This window comes from Paramormyrops kingsleyae, chromosome 14, assembly GCF_048594095.1.
Source record: "Paramormyrops kingsleyae isolate MSU_618 chromosome 14, PKINGS_0.4, whole genome shotgun sequence".
NCBI classification, from domain to species: Eukaryota; Metazoa; Chordata; class Actinopteri; order Osteoglossiformes; family Mormyridae; genus Paramormyrops; species Paramormyrops kingsleyae.
Genome location: NC_132810.1, coordinates 26,360,563 through 26,379,045, shown reverse-complemented (window position 1 = coordinate 26,379,045; position 18,483 = coordinate 26,360,563). Strand labels below are relative to the sequence as shown.

The 18,483-nt window shown below is 39.4% G+C and overlaps 1 protein-coding gene across 1 annotated transcript; it reads left to right on the top strand.

Moving 5' to 3' along the window:
- Window positions 1-1,551: 1,551 nt before the first annotated feature.
- l2hgdh (L-2-hydroxyglutarate dehydrogenase) lies at window positions 1,552-17,382 on the top strand. The gene is made up of 10 exons (XM_072698896.1): window positions 1,552-1,832; window positions 3,703-3,818; window positions 8,644-8,795; window positions 9,117-9,248; window positions 9,337-9,499; window positions 9,631-9,665; window positions 9,768-9,935; window positions 10,028-10,185; window positions 16,190-16,321; window positions 16,464-17,382. The coding sequence occupies exons 1-10, from the start codon at window positions 1,732-1,734 to the stop codon at window positions 16,657-16,659; spliced, it is 1,353 nt and encodes a 450-aa protein (XP_072554997.1). The 5' UTR covers window positions 1,552-1,731; the 3' UTR covers window positions 16,660-17,382.
- Window positions 17,383-18,483: the final 1,101 nt, after the last annotated feature.

The following is an 18,483-nucleotide window of genomic DNA, read 5'->3' as shown; positions in this document are numbered from 1 at the left end:
ACTTCTTGCCGTGGATGGATTTCAGTACCATTTATGAAGCCTCTACCTCCCACAAAGTATGCCGATTTCCCCATCTCACGTGCATTCTTAATCATAGGCCACAGTCTATACCTGCTTTCTTGGTCTTCTTTTGACAAGTCCTCGGTAAAACGCAGCCCTTTTTTCTTAAGGAAAACGCTATTTTTAGCAGCTTTCCAAACTGCATCCCTGTGCTGCCGGGAGATGAACCTGAGGAAGATGGCGCGAGGTTTTGGATTGTCTCGGTGCGGTTCCCCCACACGATAAGCAACATCTATACAGCGTCCGATATCCTGTCCTTCTCAGAGTGTAAAACCTCTTGACATATACCAACCGCCTGCGCACGAACATCCTCCTTTTCAACTTCTGAGATGCCATGAAGCCTCAGATTCCACCGCCGACAATAACTCTCCAAGACAGACACACGATTCATACACTGTACCAGAGTTCCCTCACTCCTCTCTACTCTTTTTTCAATGCAAATGATCTTGTCATTTATGTCTTTTATCTGGTCACGGACAGATTCCACCATTTTCTCAATCGCGTCACTCCGAGAATTAATAAGGTTGGCCAAGGTACGAACTGCATCATCAGATATTGAAGCATTATCATGATGAACCTGGGCAATGGTATAGGCTTTTTAGCGACCGGTGGCTTGCTTGGGGTCACAGGCAATAAAGGAAACTCTTCCTCAAAAGCCGCCTGCTCGCTGCATCCCATCTCCTTGTCGTAGTCGGAAGTTACATTTTCTTTTTTCTTTTTTTAATGCTTTATTATGAACTTCAAACATGTGATACAGCAGAATAGATCAGCACACAATAATAACAGTAATAATAACTTTCAGAAGTAAAAGGAAACAGCAAAGAAACAAAATAAATAAAAAATAATAATGATGTAGGGGCTTAAATTACAATAAATTAAATTTAGTGCAGATATTGATGGTCTTTATAGCTTTGGAATTATTACAATAAGAAATAGTTTGGAGGTATTGTTGAAATTCGTTTTCAAAGATAATAAACATAGGTGTTCTGTTGCAATACTTGCTCTTATGTATATGAAATTTTGCTAGGATAATAAGAAGATTTATAAGATAGTATTCTTCCTGTTTAGAATGACAGATATTGTAAAATCCAAACAACACATCCTTAAATGAGAGAGAAAAATTTTCACATATACATCGGCATACAAACTGAGATAAGTCTTTCCAAAACATAGTGACAAAAGGGCAGTTCCAGAACAGATGTAAAACTGTTTCAACATGGACATTACAAAAAGAACAATTTGTCTGAATATCCTTCTTCAACTTCTGCAAATAAAAATTTGTCGGGTAACACCTGTGTAGCAATTTATGAAGTTACATTTTCGGTAGGTGTAACATTTTCGGTAGTGACACCATGCATGAACCGGATCCGGAAGCTACGGATCCAGTGACAGGGTGTACGGAAGTACGTAGTGACAACAGTCAACAGGCTAATCAGGAAGCATAGTAAAATTTAGTATGGTGTGCACATGCGCGAAGATAGCTCGCACGTCTGCGCGTGCGCACTGCAAAACGAGGAGGAGCAGCCTTTAGTGTTTTTGTTTGTCATTTGCCTTCTAAGTTTGCGTTGTCATTGAGTGTCATGTTGGCTATTAGGTAGTAATTTAGCAAATAGGAGGCCGTACATTCCGAGTCGTTCACGAACGATTAAAAGACCATTTTTTACAACGATAATGATCCCTACTCTAATAAATACCTTTTCAAACTGTTCATTGATTTTCATGAAAACCACTAGTAAGTTCTCGAAATGCATTCGCGTGAGGTATCAGCACAGGTAAGGCAAGTTGGGTTTTAATTGTAAAACTATGTTCTACGGTACGTTGTATAAACTTGGGCACATATACTAGTGGTTGCGGTTGTGATGAGGAATTATTTTGCCTGTGTCATAAATCGATTCTGTAAAAAAATGATTTGTGTTAAAAGTAAGTTGTGGGATTTCGTCAAGAAGTGTTATGGCGTTTATATGATCATATGTTCTCCATTAAAGTCGTCCCATAAACAGGTTTATTGCAATTACTTATTAGGGTTATTCCAGCTTAATTGAAAAATGGCCTTTGCATCACCATTTTTGATTGAAAGCTCATAAAGAGTTATTTTAGTGGTATGCCTGGACTACATCTTGCAAGATAAAGGAGATGTCCAAAGTTTTCCAAAACGTTTTACACTCTTCAGGCTACATTTCAGGTTATTTTTTATTAAATTAGTGGATCAAAAGAGATTAGTGGTGTGATTTGTTTTTTTTTTCTTAGAGCCTTACAACTTATACACCCTTTTGAATAACAATATGTTTTTTATTGTTTGAAAGCAGGTAAAGAGTACATTCTTCACAATTTTAATGAAGAAATTACCCCTCCCCCAGCATGTGTTTTTAAGACAAAAATACTATTTAAAAAGTTTGGACACTTTTGGAGTGCTTGTCTCATGAAGGGGACTTTGTAGCAGGACAGTGTTTCGTAGATAAGTATTCAAAATACATTTCTACTTCCTTATATCAAACAAACTATTTGATGCACCAAGCCCTTCACTTTAATAACCAAAAGTAGTAAAACATGCAGTTTGCAAGAGTTTGCTTTGAACAAAGAAACTTAGATTTATGCAGTTGAGTTTGACCATGAAAACATAGCTACTGAGTTTTATATCAAGCTATAGCTGAACCATGTCATTTGGGTTTAAAAAAGTTGCTGTATCTCAATGTAAAAAAAACAAACATTTATGAGCTGTGAAAATGAATGTAATTCACATGATAAATTTACTCAAATCAAAATGGTGATGCAAAAACATTTTTGGAAATTTGTTGAATTAAAAAGGGAATGGCCTATTAATGTTATTAGTCGATTTTGTAGTAGAAGTCAACCAATTCGTTTATGACGCTGATCAGGAAATTCTGCTTAATAGTCAAGTAAATAAATTTGAGGGATTAGATGCTTATGATTGTGAATTAGATTAAACTGATTATTAAACAAACTTAATGATCTTGAAAAGGAGAAATAATCAAAATTGTTAAGCTAGCTAAGGTTGTTTCCATTTGACGAAATAAAAATGTTTTGGTGAATCTTTAACCCCCTGCACTATAGTACAGTATGAAGGTATGAAATACTCTGATCTTAATCTAGTTTATTTGAGACTGAGTAAGAATTGTATGTGCATAACATACGATGTTGGGGGAAATTTTAAAGTTTAACAGTTTTGTTTTGTTATGAAAATAAAAATTAACATTGAAGATTTTTGTTTCTATATGCTGTCAATTATGGTTCTTAAAGAAAATCAGAATCTGCATCGGCATGTCATGCTTGCAAAAAAAATCAGAATCGGCCTACAAAATTTCAATCAGTGCATCTCTACTTAAATATTATTAATATTAATTATTAATTTTCTTCACATTTGCTTTGCACCACCTGACTAACATTTTTGTACTTTGAGATGAAAAACTGTGGACGCTGTATATTATTTGATTGTATTGAAAATATATTCATATTAAAGAGGTTTAATTAATACAATAATGTTATGCATGATCTGTATTTATTAAATGATTAAAAAATGGACAAATGTCGTTCACCCTAAAGCAAATTATTCTCAATTAGACAATGTTGCTGTTTGGGTCTTGTGAGCACAGTAGCCCTAATGACAGTGTGTTTGTGTTGCAGTTTGTACGATATGGCAATCATAGGTGGTGGAATTGTTGGCCTGGCAGCAGCAAGGGAGCTTATCCTTAGACATCCTACACTAAGCTTTGTACTGCTGGAAAAAGAAAAAGAACTTGGTATGACAGGGTACCTTTGGGCATTACAGAAAGGAATTAATTGGCATAAGAGTATCAAAAATCAATGTATACAAGTCAGCAGTTTGCCAATACACAGAAATGCCTGTTTTTAAAGTAAATGAAAACACAGTGCAGTAATATAAAATTTAATTTTACTTAAATAGCACATTTCTACAACGTTACATTGTCAAAAAGTGTTTTATGTTATCCGTACCCCAAAGCTCCCCAGTTAGTAATTCAAGAAGCAGAATTTTCATGAATGATAAAACTTGCCTAGCAAATCTTGTGTCCATCTGCTGTGAGCACTGTATCTGAAATAGTATTTTGGTAATATTCAAATACCCCATTAATGAAGCCCAGATTTATTGATCCCCAGGAAAAATTTGCAGCTAGGTGCACTTATTTGCAATTACTTTCTATGAGCAAAAAATTTGTTTTAGTTTACAACAATGTAAGGCTTGCAAGATGACAGACTGCCTGGGATTTAACAATACCAGTGAAGAGGATCAAAAGGAAACATGGCTGTTTTAGTGTAAGCATTGGGTATGACGTTAAACTGCATCCAGCCCTGCAAGCGGTCCTCCAAAGGGAAAGGGAAAATTTGGGGGGTTTGGTGGCGGGATTGGCACTCCCGTTGGTACACACTCTGAAGGGACAAGGGGACCCCTCAGTCAAAACCGGTGGAGAGCCAATACAGACAGGCCAGTTGGGGATCAGAATTGGTGTGGTGCTAAGGACTCACCCGCTGCACGTCAACACTCGGGTCCAGTATTGAGGCAGTCCATCCAGGTAGGCATTCGGGTTGTCTATTTGGTGTGTTGGCCATCTTCTACTGCTATCGGGAGAGTTTTGTAAACTCTGCATTTTAGTGGCAGCACTCTCTGAGGTATGCAGACTGGGGAGTGGCTAGATCTCTGTTGGTGGGTACACCTATTATTGGTCTGGTCTCTCTGATGGCTGTCATGCTCACGGAGTAGCTGTTGCTGTGACTTCTCCCTATGGTGTCTGAAGTTACTCCTTTCAATGAGCGTATTATGATCCTCATATAAGGCACTCTCTGGGTGTGTCTTCTGTTTCTGTATATGATCTGACTGTGGTCAGTGATATCCCAGTGAGGGAGACATTTTACTTGCATCATTGCTCATTGGGTGATGGGTGTCCACTAGAGGTCGACCGATATGGGTTTTTCAATAGCCGATGCTGATAGCAATATTTAGGAGTCAGGGTTAGCCGATGGCCGATATATGCTGCCGATTTATTTATTTATTTATTATTTTTTTGGCCGATAATTGGACATTTTTCCCTCTATTTGCATGGTAAAATATCACACTAATAACAAACGATACACAAAATTTCTCAACTTAGCATTTATTGAATACTGACTGTAAATTTAAATATAAACTTAACAAAAACACAATACAATTTGTAAACAATAACTTAAACTTGGCTTGGTGAAATGCTGCCATACAGGATTAGATTTTTGTTCAGCCATCAGACAGCAATTACGAAAACAGAAGAAAAAATGCAAGGTTAGCATTTTTATTATAGTGCCCTCTTCAATTCATTCCACAATTCCGGTATTCCATGCTCATTAAAACAATTACACTCTAATACATTTTGAAAGAAAAAAAAACACTAGTAACTAAGTGCATCATGGTATGATGAGTAGTGTACAAGGCCCAAAACCTTTCAGTAACATGTTATGTTAGCAGACGGATAGTTTACAAGCCAAACTCACAATCAGAATCTAGCGATCGCGGAAAATAAAATATCTTTGATGTATTACAGTCTTGTATGCAAGGACAACGTAAGCCCCTAGATTCAAGTGAATGGTAACCACGCTTTCGGACAGACAGTTTCTCTGCCATGCATTGTTCTTAGCAGCTCTGTGTCTCCGAGGACGGTGCTGTCTGTGATCGGGGCAGAGTAACTCACATATGCTGCAGTGTTTGAGAGAGCTGCCTGCTCTGCCCTACACACAGAGTGAAACTCAAAAACAGAATTGATAACATCGAGCTGATATGGTAATAATTAAAATTTTAACAATTAAAATTATTTTTAACAATTAAAAAAACGTCCGTGATTATCATTACGCCAGTTCCCAACAGGGTAATTCGCGTTCTCTTTCAAAAGCGCTCGCGTTTTCTTTTAAAGCATATTTCATAGCAAACCAGTTAAATAAATAGGTCTTTGAAAGATCACAATTTAAGCCTTATCGTTTTCTCCCAGGACTCTTCCAAAACTTCTGGCTGCACAAGGCATCATGGGCCACGTGTTCCACAGCAACAATAACACTGGACTGTCCGCAGACCTGCCTGTCTCTAAATCGGCGTACTACCCTCGGATATCGGCCAATGCCAATACATTAAAAAATGCCAAATATCAGCCCGATATATCGGTCGACCTCTAGTGTCCACAAGGTGACTCTCCACTGCTCAAGAGTGACTATAAAGCAACCACTGGCACTAACGGCTGGGTGTGAGCAGCGTGTTGGTCCCCACAGGTCTGGTGAAAGTGGCTCCAAGTTCATTGACTTTGAAAAAGGTCAGTGTCTGCAGGTCGCTGGATCCTGGTTCCAGTGTCTTGAGCTCCATTATTGGACTTGATACTCCAGTAGTGGTGATGCAGCAAAAAAGATCACACAGATGCTGGAGGCTCCTACATAACTGTTTGCATGCAGTTTGTGTGAGGAATTTGCAAACTTGGGTGCAATTTCTGATCCTAATGTAATATGGGAGCCCTTCCGTGATAAGACCCTGAAGGTTGCTGAGGGTTGTGTTGGTGCTGCCTCTGTTTTCAGAAGGAGTGTTTCTTCTTGCAGAGCACCCTAGATAATGTTGAGAGGAGTTTCAGCTCACGGCTTGATTGTGATTCCGGTCTGTACTGCAAACTCAGAAGGACTGCTGCAAGGGCACTGAGGGCAGCTACGGAGACAATTGGAGGAATCTGTGAGCAAGTGAGACACCATCCAAATCTGCACAATTAGATCTGTTCCACAGACACCAAGTCTGTTCCTCAGAGAGTTGTGTTAGTCTGGATAGGTGATGGAATGGTCTTCTGGATGACTCTACAGTTGTGACCTGCTGGGCCACTTTGAGCAGAGGTTTAAGGCTGATCCTCCGACTAGGACATTGGACATTTCTGGGTTCACAGTTCTTGGGACTGATCCTCCGATTAGCTGTAAACCACCTAATCTGACTGAGATTGCATGGATAATGAACCAGATGGGGGTAGGGAAGGCTGCAAGGATCTATGATGTCCAGGGTGAACTTCTCCAGTCTGGTGGTAAGCCTGCCCTCCAGGCGTTGCAAGCAGTCTGCTCTTATTTGGGAGACGGGCATCGTCCCAACTGACTGGAAAACAGGATTTGTCTATCGGGTAAGGGAAGGGTGATCACCTGGATTCCAGCAACTGTAGGTGGACAACAACACTCTTACTGGCTGGCAATGTCCTTGATTGGAGTAGTGTCTGAAGCAGTCTGGTTTTATGCCTAAAAAGTCAACCATTGACCACATCCTGGCTCAGAGTTCTCGTTGGTCACGAACATGAAATTCAGCAGTTTCTTTGCAGCCTTTTGGAAAAGTGTTAGACTCCATTGAATGAGCTGCCCTGTGGGACATCCTTAGACTGTGTGGGATTCCCCAGAAATTGCTGGATGTCATGGCTAGCCTGTATACCAGTTCTGTGAGTGCTGTGCAGAGTGGTGGCAGAACCTCTGTGTTCTTCCCATTGGATTCTGCAGTTTTGCAGGAGTGTTGCTCCTACTCTGTTCAATTCTTACATGGACTGGGTGTTGGGCAGGGTGATAGGGTTCTGCAACTTTCTGGAATCTGTTGGTGTGAAAAGATTTACTGACCTTGACTTTGCTGACGATGCTGTGTTCTTTGAAGAGTCAATGGAGGCTCTTCATGGGGTTCTTGAGAGACTGAGTGAGGAATCTGAGTGCCTGGGTTTGCAAGTAACCTGAATCAAAAGTATGATCCAGGCCTTTAATGACACAGCCATCAGCAGTGTGTATTTTTAGTGGTTCACTTACCTTGGCAGTGACATACATATCTCTGGTGGTTCTTCCTAAGAAGTTAGTAGATGGATTGGGAGAGCATGCAGGGTCATGAGGTCGCTGGAATGGAATGTGTGGTACTCCTGATATCTTTGTAAGAGGATGAAGGTCCGGGTCTTTAGAGTCCTGGTGCTCTCGTTCTTGCTGTATGACTGCGAGACATGGACGCTATCAAGTGACCTGAGATGAATACTGGAGTTCTTTGGTACTTTGTCTCTTCATAGAATCCATGGATAGCACTGGTTTGACTTTGTGTTGAATGAGGGTCAGGAAGTCCCGAATGAGACACATTACTTACATTGGAAAAGTGTTTCAGATACGGTACTGCAACCATGTGGTGCATTTCTCTAAGGGTGATCCAGCTTGCAGGCATTGCTGGGGACCCGAGCGATTCGACTAGGCCAAGGGGACGCCCTTATAACACCTGGCTGTGGCAGATAGATAGATTGCCAACTGTAATCCTGAGTCGTTTCGCTGTGTGATGGACATGGCACCATGCTGTATCAGTTCATGCTCCCCAACCTGACCTGGCCTGATTGGGAGAAAACACAAAACCAAAACTGGCATCATCTCATAGAAAGGTTACATGAAATAAGTTGTCATATCAGGGTTTCTAGAAACATTTCCTGAGGATTTAAGGAAAACCTCAACTGGGGACCAAAATAATGTGAACTTGTTTGGCTTTGCATCATCTCTTTTATAATTTGGTATTTGAACCATAAGAAAATTGCCTGTACTATGATAAGCATTTTTCCTTTTCACTAGCTCTACATCAGAGTGGACACAACAGTGGAGTAATCCATAGTGGTATTTACTACACCCCTGGTTCCCTGAAGGCCAAACTGTGTGTGCGGGGTGCCACACTTACTTATGAATACTGTGAAAAGAATGGCATCCCCTATAAAAGGTGTGGCAAGGTGAGGTGCAACTCTTGTTCAAAAAGACACATTTGAAACAAAATAAGCCAATTGTATCCTACACTGATAAGCTACACTTTTATTGACATTAGCCATTGACTGAAGTTTTGTTGATAATTACATCAATTTGTTACATCAATTGGAATGTTTTTTAATTGTGGTAAATGGTAGTGAAGCTGAATGCCCACGCAACTAAACATTTTCTGTCATAGTCCATTGGGTTGTCTGTTTTTATGTACCTGTGGATGGATAAGACTGGTAGAATTTAGTGTGTGGATTTATTTTTTATGATAATTGGGTTTCATGAATTTATGTTTCCAGCTGATTGTAGCAGTAGAGAGGGAAGAGATTCCAAGACTAAAGGCCCTCTATGAGCGTGGCCAAAGCAACAATGTGCGAGACCTCTGCATAATTGATGCTAAAGGAATTAGGGAACGAGAACCCTACTGCAGGGTGAGAGAGAGCCTCAAAATTTGTTTGAAGCTTTTCATAAAAATCTAAATTTGGTATGTGGGACTGATGTAACTAGTTTTTTTCTTAGGGGCTAATGGCTATTGATTCACCCTACACTGGCATTGTGGATTGGCATCTGGTGTCTCTTACCTATGGAAGAGATTTCCAAGCAGCAGGTGGTACTGTAATTACAGAATTTGAGGCTGCTGCAATTTCATCTGTGCCTGAGAGCCCAGCTGGCGATACCAGTGGTAAAAGATGTGACTAATCTCTTCTGGCTTTTGCAATAAAAAATCTTGCATTGGTCCTTGTTCCTCACTTAAGTTCTGAACTTGGATGTTTGTTCTTGTGAACTAAATATTATTTTCACTTTTATTTTTAGGTATTAAATTTCCTATATCAGTTAAAAGTTTAAAGGTAAGTCTTGGTTCCTCTTACATTTATTTCAAAGGACTCTGAGTTTGGAATCAAGTTTTAACACTGTATTGTGATTTATAATGACTTTCTGGGTTGTCCTAGGGGGATGAAGTACAGTGTCGTTATGTATTGACCTGCGGGGGTCTTTACTCTGATCGTCTGTCTGAAATCTCTGGCTGCAGTCCTGAGCCTCGCATCGTCCCATTCAGAGGGGACTATCTGGTCCTGAAGCCAGAGAAACATTACCTTGTCAGAGGCAACATTTACCCTGTCAGTGACCTGACCGCCATTAGATTGAAATCTTTTCTAAAAATGGTCATTTGGGGAAGTATGTGTGTGATATGTCCTCATGAATTTTTCAGGTACCTGATCCTCGTTTCCCCTTTCTTGGGGTTCATTTCACTCCTCGAATGGATGGCAGTGTGTGGCTTGGACCCAATGCTCTTTTAGCCTTCAAACGTGAGGGCTATAGGCCCTTTGACTTTGACCTCTGGGATTCAGTAGATGCTCTGTCTTACAGGTACTCACATTTATGTTATTTAGACATCCTCACACATACAGTAAAAACTCGGATTGCAAGCATAATTCATTTTGGAAACATGCTCGTAATCCAAAGCACTCGTATATCAAAGTGAATTTTCCCATTAGAGATAATGGAAACTCAGATGATTCGTTCCACAACCCAAACATATTCATATAAAAATGATTAATACAAAATAAAGTAAAAATACATAAAACAAATTAACCTGTACTTTACCTTTGAAAAGAATCGTGGATGTTGTGAGGGAGATGAGAGAGAGAGAAGAAGAGGATGGTTATTTTGTAGGACGACTTTCATTATAACTAACAGAATCACTGCTATCTGTTGGCTCACTGGAATCGATTACCCACAATCCCGCAGTGTGAGAGAGAGAGAGAGAACCATCGGCTCAGTTGTGATTACGTGATGCTCGGCAGACAGAGCTAGTATACGTAATACTCGTATTGCAAGACATCGCTCGTTTATCAAGTTAAAATTTATTAAAAAATTTTGCTAGTCTTGCAAAACACTCGCAAACCAAGTTACTCACAATCAGGGCTGTGGAGTCGGTAGATAAATGCTCCGACTCCGACTCCTCAGTTTCTAAATCTTCCGACTCCCCGACTCCGACTCCTCTGTATGTATATACTATGCTAATGTATTTTCTACATCCATTGAAAGAAAGGAAGGCAACATACATGTCATTTCACCACAGAACTACTGGCTAGGAAGCCAACACTCTACTATAATGCCAGATTAAAGACAAACACAATGAAAACAAAGATTTTGCCACCGACCGATGTGCGTGTACAATCGCGGCAATTGATTGGGAATGTCCACATGGACGGGCAGATCCAGCTTGCCGAAAATCTCGACCACCGCCCCCATCCAATGTAATGTGATGCCTCTGTCTGCTGCAGTGGCTGTCTCCTCTGTCAGCCAGCCGGAAGTTTAGTGCATTGTGTCACTCACCGGCCAGCTGATCAGCAGAACGAGCCTCTGCTGGAGACAGGTAGGGAGATCTGTGTTCTCGGCTCCTTCGGCCCCCTTCACTAGCGCATAGCGAAGGGGAGCCGACGGAGCTGAGAACACACCAGATGATTTTTCAGGCGTTTGACGCGTGATGACTCGTTGAACGGCCGAAAAATCGGCAGTGCATCTGTAAATGTATGGGGGGCTTTAGGCTAGGTTCACAGTTCCCTGTAACAGTGGAACACGACACAATGGAAAGCGGTGCCGCACCTTACCTGTGCATTACATCCCATATAGTGACGCATACAGTCAATGAAAAGCATGCTTCATGGTTACTTGACATGTTCGTTTTGTGGTAACATTATGCACTGCATGCATTGGGCTTTATTCTTACAGCAGAAAAGTAGTTCATTATGACTGTTTGTGAATTGGGACATTTCAACTTACTTTTTTAATTCCCATTTAAATTTAGTAGGAGTCGGAGTCGGTTAACTTTTTGCCGACTCCGACTCCAGGTACCCAAAATTGTCTCCGACTCCGACTCCTCGACTCCGACTCCACAGCCCTGCTCACAATTAATATGTAAAATATTGATAATTAAAAGGAATATTGAAAATATACTTTTCAATATGTAAAATGTAAGAAACTGTTGGCTCATGTCAGATAAAACACAGGTTTGTAACAGAACACTCTGTGACCTTGCATCTAAGGGCTGTTTTCCACTGCACCATGTACCAAACTTTTGGTACTAAGAAAATTGGTACCGCTCTTTCCATTGATTGTCCAGTACCATTACCGAAGTACAAGATCAGCTGGGGTACTCATTTGGTACTTTGATTGGTAATGAAATTAATCTGCCTTGCAAGCACAAAATACAACCGCTATCTTGAAAAAGTATACTTATGAACTGAGAATACAACAATTATTATTATTTTTATATATATATAATGGATATTTGGACAAACGAAGAGACTCAAGCTTGAATTGCAGTCTGGTCAGAAAAACAGATTCAATGAGATGTGGCTGCCATGACAAGAACTTAATAGTATTTTCTATAATATACTAGGGCTGCACGACTAAAAAAATCAGATATCTGAAATTTTGCTTTAACATTCCTCAACATTGTGATGGTATGTAAAAGACTGATTTCAACCTAGCTATTGCGGTCCTTGCCATTTGAGAACTGCATGTGTATAACATCTGATGTCGATATTAATATGGCCCATCACCTAGCCCTATACCCATTTTTGAATTCAGTACAAAACTCCCCCTTCACGTGTTGTGATGATGTCATTAGTGGAAAACTAACACGAGACGTGTTGGTGACTTACCCGCGTGAAGTTGGCCCCCCATATGTTTCAGATTTCAACCAAACTGGTCTCAATCATATTTGTCGCGTTTGTGCCGGATTGTGCCATTAAAATTTTTGTTTGTGCTGCTTTAGTTTCTGAGATATAAATGTTTGTTTACATGGTCACGTGACACCAGCGTGAAGGCCCCCCATTTGTGTCTGATTTCCACCAAACCGATCGCAATCCTATGTACTGCGTTTGTGCTGGTTTGTGCCGTTAAAACTGTCCTTTGTGCTGCTTTAGTTTCTGAGATATCCAGTCCTTTTTACCAATTTAAACACCTCTATAGGACCAGTATAACCAGTACAATGCAGTTCACCCATTGCCAAAAAGTGATTGAAGTCAAAACCTTTTTACTGAATGGCTCTTTCTGCCTGATTTTAATTGTTTTGCACTCTTCTGGGTTATATTTACAGGATTAGATTTCTTAAGTTTAGGAGTGTTCTTATCTTTGATAAATGTTTTTGGACATAGGGTTTTCTTAATCTCTCCCCAAAAAACACAGATGCAAAAAAATACAAATCAAAACAGAACTTAAGTATATTACTTTCAATAAAGTTATTTTTCAATACTTAGTGCTAAAATAAAAACAGATGCTTGCAAGACCAAAATATATAAAAAAAAAAACGATATACATGCAAAAAGAACTACTATATTTACAAGACACCAGGGTAAAGTTGGAATTATTGTGTGTGGCTCACTAGCTGATAACGATAGTGGTTGAAACTAATATTACTAATGTCTGACCAACACAAATTTCTTGTATTCCAAACATACTTTGCAAACAAACAATTTCTGAGGAAGATTCTGATATAAAATCACTTTTAAAAGATTTTGACTATTTGTGTAGTTATTAAAGGCACAGTTAAAATGCTCTAATAAGGACAACCCTTGTGGGTTACTTGACACTCATTAAAGCTTTGTTGCGTTAAGGTAACAAAAAAAGACATACTTTTTCTGCAACAGGTAAAAGATGTTTCAACCACTTACTAAATTCTGTTTTGATTTGTATTTTTTTGCATCTATGATTTTTGGGGAAGGATTAAGAAAACCCTATGTCCAACCACATTTATCGAAGATAAGAACACTCCTAAACTTATTAAGAAATCTAATCATGTAAATATAACCCAGAAAATTGTAGAAAATTAGTCAGACAGAAAGAGTCATTCAGTAAAAAGGTATTGACTAATCACTTTTTGGCAATGGGTGAACTACTGGTCCTATAGAGGCGTTTAAAGTGGTAAAAAGGACTGGATAGTTGATACTGCAGCACAGAGCATGCAGGAAAAACCCACTGACCCTCTAATATGACTGTAAGATGAAGAATTGTATTTATTTAATAAGTAGGCTAATCCACATCGGTTGTGCAGTGAAACTCATTTAGATGTAGGAACATTTATAAACATATGTCTACATTAATGTGTCGCATTTGAACTTCCATGGCTTCATGACATAAGGTTAGTTTTACAACGCAGTTACGGCCGAGGACTGCTTTAAAGCGTTTTACATGACAATGGCTTCCTTTGACTTTTATTGCAATTATTTATTTAAAAATTCACCAAACCCTTAAATCTGACAAAGACATACCTTCGCTATTAGCTCGGGGATATACACTCACCTAAAGGATTATTAGGAACACCTGTTCAATTTCTCATTAATGCAATTTTCTAATCAACCAATCACATGGCAGTTGCTTCAATGCATTTAGGGGTGTGGTCCTGGTCAAGACAATCTCCTGAACTCCAAACTGAATGTCAGAATGGGAAAGAAAGGTGATTTAAGCAATTTTGAGCGTGGCATGGTTGTTGGTGCCAGACGGGCCGGTCTGAGTATTTCACAATCTGCTCAGTTACTGGGATTTTCACGCACAACCATTTCTAGGGTTTACAAAGAATGGTGTGCAAAGGGAAAAACATCCAGTATGTGGCAGTCCTGTGGGCGAAAATGCCTTGTTGATGCTAGATGTCAGAGGAGAATGGGCCGACTGATTCAAGCTGATAGAAGAGCAACTTTGACTGAAATAATCACTCGTTACAACCGAGGTATGCAGCAAAGCATTTGTGAAGCCACAACACGCTCAACCTTGAGGCGGATGGGCTACAACAGCAGAAGACCCCACCGGGTACCACTCATCTCCACTACAAATAGGAAAAAGAGGCTACAATTTGCACGAGCTCACCAAAATTGGACAGTTGAAGACTGGAAAAATGTTGCCTGGTCTGCTGAGTCTCGATTTCTGTTGAGACATTCAAATGGTAGAGTCAGAATTTGGCGTAAACAGAATGAGAACATGGATCCATCATGCCTTGTTACCACTGTGCAGGCTGGTGGTGCTGGTGTAATGGTGTGGGGGATGTTTTCTTGGCACACTTTAGGCCCCTTAGTGCCAATTGGGCATCGTTTAAATGCCACGGCCTACCTGAGCATTGTTTCTGACCATGTCCATCCCTTTATGACCACCATGTACCCATCCTCTGATGGCTACTTCCAGCAGGATAATGCACCATGTCACAAAGCTCGAAACATTTAAAATTGGTTTCTTGAACATGACAACGAGTTCACTGTACTAAAATGGCCCCCACAGTCACCAGATCTCAACCTAATAGAGCATCTTTGGGATGTGGTGGAACGGGAGCTTCGTGCAATGGATGTGCATCCCACAAATCTCCATCAACTGCAAGATGCTATCCTATCAATATGGGCCAACATTTCTAAAGAATGCTTTCAGCACCTTGTTGAATCAATGCCACGTAGAATTAAGGCAGTTCTGAAGGCGAAAGGGGGTCAAACACCGTATTAGTATGGTGTTCCTAATAATCCTTTAGGTGAGTGTATGTACTGTATACTTTTTGCACTTTAAGACAATTTGATATCGAAATTACCCGCCTTAGTCGCACAGAAATTGCGATGCGTCCTGAACAGGCTGTACGCGCTCCCGCGGATCGTAATCCGTTTCTGGCAGACAGTCACTTTTTGGCACAACAACTGCACAAACGCGGCATATACGATTGAGACCAGTCTGGTTGAAATCTGAAACATATGGTGGGGCAACTTCGCGCAGGTTCATAACCTAGTGTAGAGGGGAAGTGCCCTAAGACCCCACCCTAAGGCTGGAATAAACTCAAAATAGGGAACAGCTGTTTGAAAGACTGATGTACATCTGTGGCAGCTTTTTGACATTATCTGTCAAATATTTCTCTGTCATTAAAATTTGTTGGAATGCTGAAATATATAGGTTCTGTTAAAATGATTTCATTTACATGAAAATTTCAACAGATAATTGTAATTTTTCCCTTTTTGTAAAAAGCTGAAATACTGTATATACAGGCAAAAATGGAAGTAACTAAAGATTAGTTGTAGTATGTGATCTATTTATATGTTAGAAATTTAGGGAAAGTAAGAGATTTGCTACTTCTCTTATTGGAGCTTGTCTTCAAGATACTAGCTAACCTCAATACAAAGTCAATCCTTTCATCATAATAGAGAAAGATACAAATCTGTAATTTTGTTAAATGCCTGAATGGAGAAACCATTCACAGGAATGGTTTGCAAGTTTGCTTAGAGTGTAATGAAATAGTTTTGTAATTTATTAATTATTAACAATTTCTATCATTCAACTTATTATGCATTTTAAAGTAAGAACTGCTTTTTTCTTTTTTAAATTCACCAATCTAAAACAGAGGTCTTCAGAAGCTTGTGATGAAGAATATCATGTACGGACTGGGGGAGATGTACAAGGGAATGTTTATCAATGCACAAGTCAAAATCTTACAGAAGTTCATTCCTGAACTTTCTCCCAGTGATGTACTCAGGTAATAAATAGAATTTTGGAAATGTTATTTACTTTACTATTTTTCCTGCTAACTGGGTTTCAGCCTACACGATGTTCTAATAGCAAGAGATTCCATGATTAACCTATTATTCTGCATCTAAAGATACTGTTGTGGCTTTTAGGGGTCCTGCAGGTGTGAGAGCTCAGGCTCTGGACCGCAATGGCAACCTAGTGGATGACTTTGTGTTTGATGCAGGCCTGGGTGAAGTGGGAAGCAGAGTTCTTCATGTGCGGAATGCACCCTCACCTGCTGCCACTTCTTCTCTGGCAATCGCTGAGATGATTGCTGATGAGGTTGAGAGACGATTCACTCTATAGTATTTCAGGTTTCCAGTACTCGCTTATTTTGTAATGAGAGGACTGTCAAATGAACAACTTCTGGCGATTCCTAAGTGGGAATCAAATTATGTAAATGATTAAATGTGAAATAATTGGATAAATGTAAAGTATATGTAGTTCTAAATGATTTTGAGATCGATGGCTGTACACTTCAGAATGTCTTCAGAATATATGTATATTTTTTTTGAGTGGATCTTCACACCTTTTGCAACATTGTGGGTTCAGTGGGCTTAAGAAGTTGATACTCAATTCATTTATATTAATTTAGTATCTCTGGAACAATGGGTTAGGAATTGTTTAGCAATCGTTTACAGTTTATCAAAGTTTTCATAAGATTATATACTGTTCTCCAGTTAATGTGTATTTGGGCTTTATAATATTTTCGTTTTTACATAAAACGTAATTGAATACTATTCAACCTAACTGGTTTGTGTAATTGTATGAAATACTTTATGTAATGTACTGTTTCATTTGAGATGCTAGAATGTTAATTGCATTACCACAATATGTAAAAATGACTTCCTAATGAGAATTGTTTATTATGTAGGTTATGGTGTGTGTTATGTACAGTAAATGACCATAATACATTTTCATGTTTCAAGGGTAGTCAAAGCTCTGAAAAATAAACTTTACTGTTCCTCCACACTATAATAAAATGCCACAGGAAGATGATCCCTGCAGGCTTCAAAGCTCTTTACAATCCATCAGTCTCTTGTTCTGTCCTTATAAGTTTTGAACTGTGCTTAACTGTTGACTTTGAATTCCAGTTTGCCATTCTCTGATACTTGGTTATTACCAGGTTGTTACAGCCAATATAGCTTATTGTACATTTTGTATATACAGTCATGCACCACATAATGGCTTTCCTCTTCTGGTGTTGTTTCTTCACTATAGGTATGCATGTTTGTATGTATGTCAGGGTTCTTGCAGGTTTCAGTAAGTTAAATTTAAGACCTTTTTAAGACCTTTTAAGACCATTATGAGTAAAATTTAAGACCAACACGATGCATTACTAGAAACATTCGAATGATACCAGAAATTCTCATATTTTATGTCACTCATATCCTTAGCCCAACATCCACACATCATATGTGTTTACAAAGTGCGTTTTAATAAGTTCACGTGTTTAAAGCATGTGGGAGTGGTATTTTAAGGCTTAAACTATAAAAAAAGTTTATGTATATGGTTTTTCTATATTGCGGATTTTCACCTATCGCTGATGGGTCTGGATCCCCCGCCTTTCGCGGAAGTTACGTTCCAGACCCATCAGCGATAGGTGAAAATCCGCGATATAGAAAGACCATATACATAAACTTTTTTATAGTATAACCCCTGTGTATGATAATAAAAACTTGCCTTGCCTTACCATAAGGAGACCGAGAAACGTTCTCCTCAAGACCACACGAACAACTAAAAACTATATGCTGGAAACTAAGACATTCACAAGGTAGGGCTAGTAGTTGCCTTTTAAATGAAAAAATTCACTCCAGTCATCAGAGAAAAAAGTTACTAACGCACTACATCAAAACATTTACATTGCAATAATGTATGGCATGAAATAAACTTGTAACTGTATCATTCAGTAATACAAATAATAAAACAACATACCGTTCCCCTGTACTTCCTGTTGTGGCTGAGCGTGCACCTGACGTCAATGGCTGAAAGTGCACGTTCTGCAGCCAGACCCTTCTCAAACTGTTTGTTTGCCTAGCTCAGTGGTTCCCAAACTGGGGGGTGCAGAGGTATTGCACCAATGGGATAGCCTCAGGGGCATGTGCCACCCTAAAATAATCTCTTCACAGA

Coding starts and splice junctions, on each gene's coding strand:
- l2hgdh (XM_072698896.1), top strand. CDS start 1,732: ATGATCCCTACTCTAATAAATACCTTTTCAAACTGTTCATTGATTTTC. Junction 9,249..9,336: donor AACGAGAACCCTACTGCAGG/GTGAGAGAGAGC, acceptor TTTTTTTCTTAG/GGGCTAATGGCTATTGATTC. Junction 10,186..16,189: donor GTAGATGCTCTGTCTTACAG/GTACTCACATTT, acceptor AATCTAAAACAG/AGGTCTTCAGAAGCTTGTGA.